At 30.0% G+C, this 5,807-nt stretch overlaps 1 protein-coding gene across 1 annotated transcript; it reads left to right on the top strand.

The window, feature by feature from the left end:
• Window positions 1-1,055: 1,055 nt before the first annotated feature.
• PCYB_133130 (hypothetical protein) lies at window positions 1,056-5,795 on the top strand (the record flags this gene model as incomplete). The annotated part of the gene is made up of 5 exons (XM_004224338.1): window positions 1,056-4,801; window positions 4,908-5,124; window positions 5,230-5,294; window positions 5,384-5,519; window positions 5,676-5,795. The coding sequence occupies 5 exons, from the start codon at window positions 1,056-1,058 to the stop codon at window positions 5,793-5,795; spliced, it is 4,284 nt and encodes a 1,427-aa protein (XP_004224386.1).
• Window positions 5,796-5,807: the final 12 nt, after the last annotated feature.

Raw genomic sequence — 5,807 nt, 5'->3', positions numbered from 1 at the left:
ATACATATGTAAAACACAGCATATGATAAACACGCTAAAGTCAAAAGGGACAAAAAAAAAAAAAAATTTTTTTTTTATTTTATATTTAATTCCTTTTTTAAGGGTAAAAATACATGTAATGTTTAATGGCATTAGCTTACATCTAAAAGCTTTACACGTATTTTTTGATCTTACATTTTCATTTACATTTTTTTTTTTTTTTTTTTTTTGAAAATATCCAATTTTTTAATTTCCCTTTTAAAAATTATATATTTTAATTTGAGTGTAACTTCATTATATATTTGACAAAGTAAAAAAAGGAAGAAAAAAGGCTTTATTTTCTGACTTTGTATTTATTCTTCCCTCTTTGTGTTTTAAGCGCTTTGTGCATTTTATGCATGCCCTTTTTTTTTTCTTTTCCATAATTATCCTTAATTTTTAACATATGCTGATATTGATGCCATTATATACGTAAATGGTATATTCACTTCGGCTGTGAAGGAAAGGAAAATCGAAAAGAGCTATTTTAAGTTCCATTTAAATGGTCCATTTAAGTTTTCGATGTGAATTTTTGATGTGCATTTTCGGTTAAATGTTCGATTATTTTTTCGGTTAAATTTTCGATTAAATTTTCGGTTATTTTTTCGGTTTTATTTTCGATTAAATTTTCGATTAAATTTTCGGTTATTTTTTCGGTTAAATTTTCGACGCGCACATTCGATATGAGTTTCTTACCAAATTTTACGACTTAACTTTTCACTTTCCATATCGATCTCAATCTTAGACACATCGTAAGGGGGTCCATGTTTGTTAAACGAAAATGTATCTTGTTATGTAATACCCATTCATCCTGCGTGCTTTACACAAAGAAAGGGGCGCGCCTATTGTAAAAAAAACACGTGCCATTACATGCGTATGTGTGAGCGAAATTGTGTACATGTATAAGTGTACGTTTGAGCGCATGTACACGTTAATGTATATGTTTATACATACACTACGTGACATACGCAGGTACATACATTTTTACGTACGTACACACACGCATGCCCCCCTGTAAATGTGCCGGCAAGTAAAAGATGCTTAAAAGAGACAGCCTGTCAAACCTGCACAGCAAAGAAACAAGAAGGTTCTCTCACAAAAAGGAAAGTTTCAGCTATGATTACTCAGAATATTTGAATTTGTGCCTGGGGGAGTACAGAAATAACATATACGATTTAGATTTAATAAACGAAAATGAAGAATGTATGCGAGAGTTGGTAAATTATTATAATTATCTGTATAGGAATTATTACGAAAATGTCATAAACGTCTTTGAGAGTAACAACCCTAGCGAAAAGGCTTATGCAAATGAAAACTATTCCGTGAAGCTGGACTTATTGAACAAGAGGCATGTAGAAGCTCTGTACAACATCAGCATTTTAAGTATTTCAGATAAACTCAAGTTTTACATGCTGCGAGGGGCGATAAAAAAAAGCAAAGACACGAATGATGATGATAAAATTGGTCCAGATCACCCAGAAAGGAGCAATGAAAGCAGGACACTTAAGAAAAACTTATTCACAAATCATGCAATAAAGCCAAATGAGAATCTCACTGATCGAAACATTAGTGATAGAAACCTTGGTGATCTGCCGAATAAAGGCCCATATGCTGAGAAGAACCCGAAAATGTACACAAATGATGACTTATCGTCCAATGATATGAAGCGAGAAGAAGAATTCGATATAATCAAATATTTGTTTTACGTTATGAGATCAATTGAATACTCCCTAAGTTCAGAAAGCGGAAATTTGTCCTCCTTTTATAATTCTCTTAAAATATATTTCTTTCGGGACAATGTTAATGAAAACTATTATAATAACATTTATTTATTAACCCTGTGCTTACACTGTTTGGAAAATATAACAAGTAATATAGTCACATTTGACATTCGGCAGGTGGAAAATGAAGAGCTAAATGTAGCAGGGAATGAAAAAAATGGCTACACTTATTCGAATCCTGTAAAGATGAATAGCCTTCAAAACAACATCAAAAGGAAGTACTCGACATCAAATTTTAGAAACCATCCTTCACCAAATGAGATGAATACAAATTTCCATCAAAATAGTACAGTTCACAATACGACAAGTTATGTTAGAAGCACGACAAGGGAGTATAACTCGTTCAAGATATTCAATAATAATGTTTATTTTTACAAGGTATTTTTTTACGTTTTAAATTTCTTAAACTTTTACCTTGAAGATATGATAAAAGACGGCTCCCTGCTATACTCTGATATGATGAAAATGCACGCAGAAAGTAACGTTCGCAGGAATCGAAAGGAGCAAATGCTGACATCTTCTCACGTGCTAAATGGAACCACAAATAGCAATTTACCATCCTTTGTTGACAGCAAAGAAGAACTACTGTTTTTGGGAAAGAACAGAATAACCTACAGTAACATTTTGCTCAAGTGTTTAAACATAATTAACAATTTAATGAACTTGGACGCCCTGAGAGAGAAAATTATGAATTCAAGCAACGATCTTAATGAGTTAAAAATATTTTTATCGAAATATTACAAGTATTTAAATGAATATGAAGATATTGAAGTGTACAAAAATTTCTATATCAGCTTGTACAAGACGTATATATTCATTTTCCCGGAGGAACTAGAAAAAGAAAACTATTTTTCCCCCATGCTCCTTTTTGAGAATATCGTAAATAATGGAAATTTAATCAGAATGAGAACCATTGTAGACACACTTATATTCTGTTTTAATGATAAAAAATTTGTCTATTTTTTTGAAGAAAACATAAACATAACGAAAGTCCTTTTCATTTTTGTCACGTACTCGTCCAGATTGTTAACGAATAAACAATACGAACTAATTACAAACATATCCTTCCTCTTTTACATTATCTTAATTAAATTTCCAAATGTGTCCATAACCATATTTCACATTTTAAATGAAAATAATGATTACATTATGAAGTATAATGAAGACAAAAAATTCAATTCCATTTTTAGTAACATAAATGAACACATAAACATGCTGTTCTTATCAACTATTCATAAAAACAAAAATTTGGCTACAGTGATTTCTCTCATTTTTTCCAAGCTGATACATCTATATTGTCAATTTTGCGCAAAAAAAAATAATCACTTAGACAATGTCCAGAATAACGCGAATACTCATTTCTCGGCATATGGAACGCATCTAAATACAAATAACTACAGTTTAAGAAATTTAAATAGTTCTTATATCAATGCAAATGGGCAGAATGCGAATGTAACAGGAGGTGTAGGCAGTTTAGCGAAAAATGTAAACAACTTGAATTATTCCTATGCGTCGAATAACGATAACGAGGGAGGCAAATTACAGAAGGAAATATTCTGTAGGACATTTGACAATATAAAAACAAGTGAAAGGAACACCGTTATCAAAGCTATACTGATTAATCTACATATAATTCCAGATGTCTATTCTTCGAGTGCCATTTTTCCGGTAGAAGAAAATATCGAAAAAACAAGGTACATCATTGTCATTATTAATTTCCTGTTTACACTAATGAAAACGAAATTTTACGAAACGATACATGAAAATACTTTTGAATATATAGATTATTTCATTGAGGAACTGAAAAAGAGTGTCAATATGAAAAATATAAAATTAGTTTGTGGATACATTTCTCTTCTGTTAAATTATTCGTTAAATAAAAAAACCAATAACTTAAATGAAACAGCGGATTTGAAGTCCAGTATATTTATAAAAAATATTCATTATAACAACCAGCCGAATATTATTAAAATACACAAGGCTTTGTACGAATCAGGAGCGCTAACCTTTTTGATATCGTCCTTGTACGAATCTAAAGATTCTCTAATAATTTATAACTGTGTTTATTCAATATCTTTTCTACTATATAAAAAGTCCATCCTAGATTTTGATAAAAATATTGAACTTTCAAATATGAAAATAGCCATTTTAAACATAGTTAGACATTATTACAATTTAGACAGTTATTTGGAAAATTACACAGAGAATTTTATTGATTATAAAGGCTTCTTAAAAGGAAGTTCCAAGAAAAATCTAGCACTACACGAAGATGATAATTACAACACGCTACTGAACAAATTAAATAAAAGAAATTCATACGAATTTGAAGACATAAATAAAAAATACCTGTATGAAGAGGAGAACAGGTACTTGCTAAACGAAAAGAATGATAATTATTTACCAAATCATATGAACTCGAATTATTCCCAAAACTTAAGTAAAAATATTACTAGCAGTGAACATATAGGAAGTAAAAATATGTTCCCTCCTTTAAAGTACCAATATGCAAGCGCAAATTACGAAAATTCCTTTTTCCTTAATTTCGACAAAATATTCTTCGAAACGATAAAAAACAGAAAGAGCTCCTTCAACTTTTATTTTGACACAATATACAACACACAGTATTTATTTAATTTTTTGTTACACAATTTTCTGTTCTATTCGAAGGACGCGGATGAATATTCCAAAAAGTATTTGCTAAACATTTTACTGCACAATAACATAACGAGATCATCTGACATTAGTTTTTATTCGAATAAAATAAAAAACCTAAATTCGCAATTTAACGAATCGCAATCAAGGTTAGAGCTCTATAAGCAAGACCTCGAGAGGTATAAAGATGTCATAAATGTGCTAAACAAAGAAATAGAAGAGAAACAAAATGCGCACAATGCCTTAATTCAAAAAATTAGAAAAGAAAACGAGTTGGAAATTAATAGAAAACTACAAGAAAATAACAACCTGGAGAATATCATTTCGCAAAAGAATGACATAATAGATGAGTACGCGACAAAAGAAGGAACTACAATAAAAGAAATGCATCGCATTGTGGCAGTAAAAGCTAAATGGGGCAAAACAACATTACTTTTTTTTTTTTTTTTTTTGTAGACTGCAAAGAAAATATGAAGAGGTATACCTGCAAAAGAAGGAAGCAGAGGAAGAAAATGTGAATATAAAAAACAGAACTGTTTCTATGGAATCTTTATTAAAATCACTTCAGACAAAATACACACAAATACAGACGCAAAACAAAACACTAAATAACAAATTGACAGATCAAACGAATAGAATTAATGAGGGAATAAACGTCATTAACTCGCTTACTGTAATGAAATAAAAAAAAAAAAAAAAGCATTATAAAGGCTTATGCTTGATTTGAGCTATTTTTACTTGTGGTTTTCTTATTTTGTCTTTTTTTTTTTTAATACAGAGTGAAAATGAGAAGTTGAAAACTATAGAAGAAAACCAAAACAATGAACTGGAAGGGACATTCAAGTAAACGCTCTTTTATTTTTTCACCTACACTGAAATAAGTATTTTCTTTGTTAAAATAACATTCTCCTTTTTCTTCACATTTTCAACAGGAAACTGATTGTTGTCGTTAAAGAGTTAAGTGACAAAAAGAAAGAACTGGATGAAAAGGATAAGAATATTAAAAAATATAGCAGTGACATACAAGAACTGAAAAGCATAATAAGCAAGAGTGACAATGACTTAAAGGTAATTTCTTCAAAAATACATTAACCCGTTTTATAGTTTACAAAGTGACCGCATGTAGATGTAATTATATGTAATGGAAATGTGGAATCACTTTAACGTGCAATATAATGCAAACAATTTCATGAAAATTTACTTATGTGCACGCTTTTTTTACAGGAACAAGCATTAATAATTGATAACTTCACAGGGCTGAACAAAAACCTAAGCGAGGAATTAAACAACGCCAACAAAAATTTGGAAATATCAAAGAGATACATTATGAATTATGAAAAGTGATAAGAAAATTAT

The sequence above is a fragment of the Plasmodium cynomolgi genome, chromosome 13, assembly GCF_000321355.1.
Source record: "Plasmodium cynomolgi strain B DNA, chromosome 13, whole genome shotgun sequence".
Classification (NCBI taxonomy): Eukaryota; Apicomplexa; class Aconoidasida; order Haemosporida; family Plasmodiidae; genus Plasmodium; species Plasmodium cynomolgi.
Note: the sequence above shows the minus strand (reverse complement) of the source record. Positions and strands in the feature narration are given on the sequence as shown.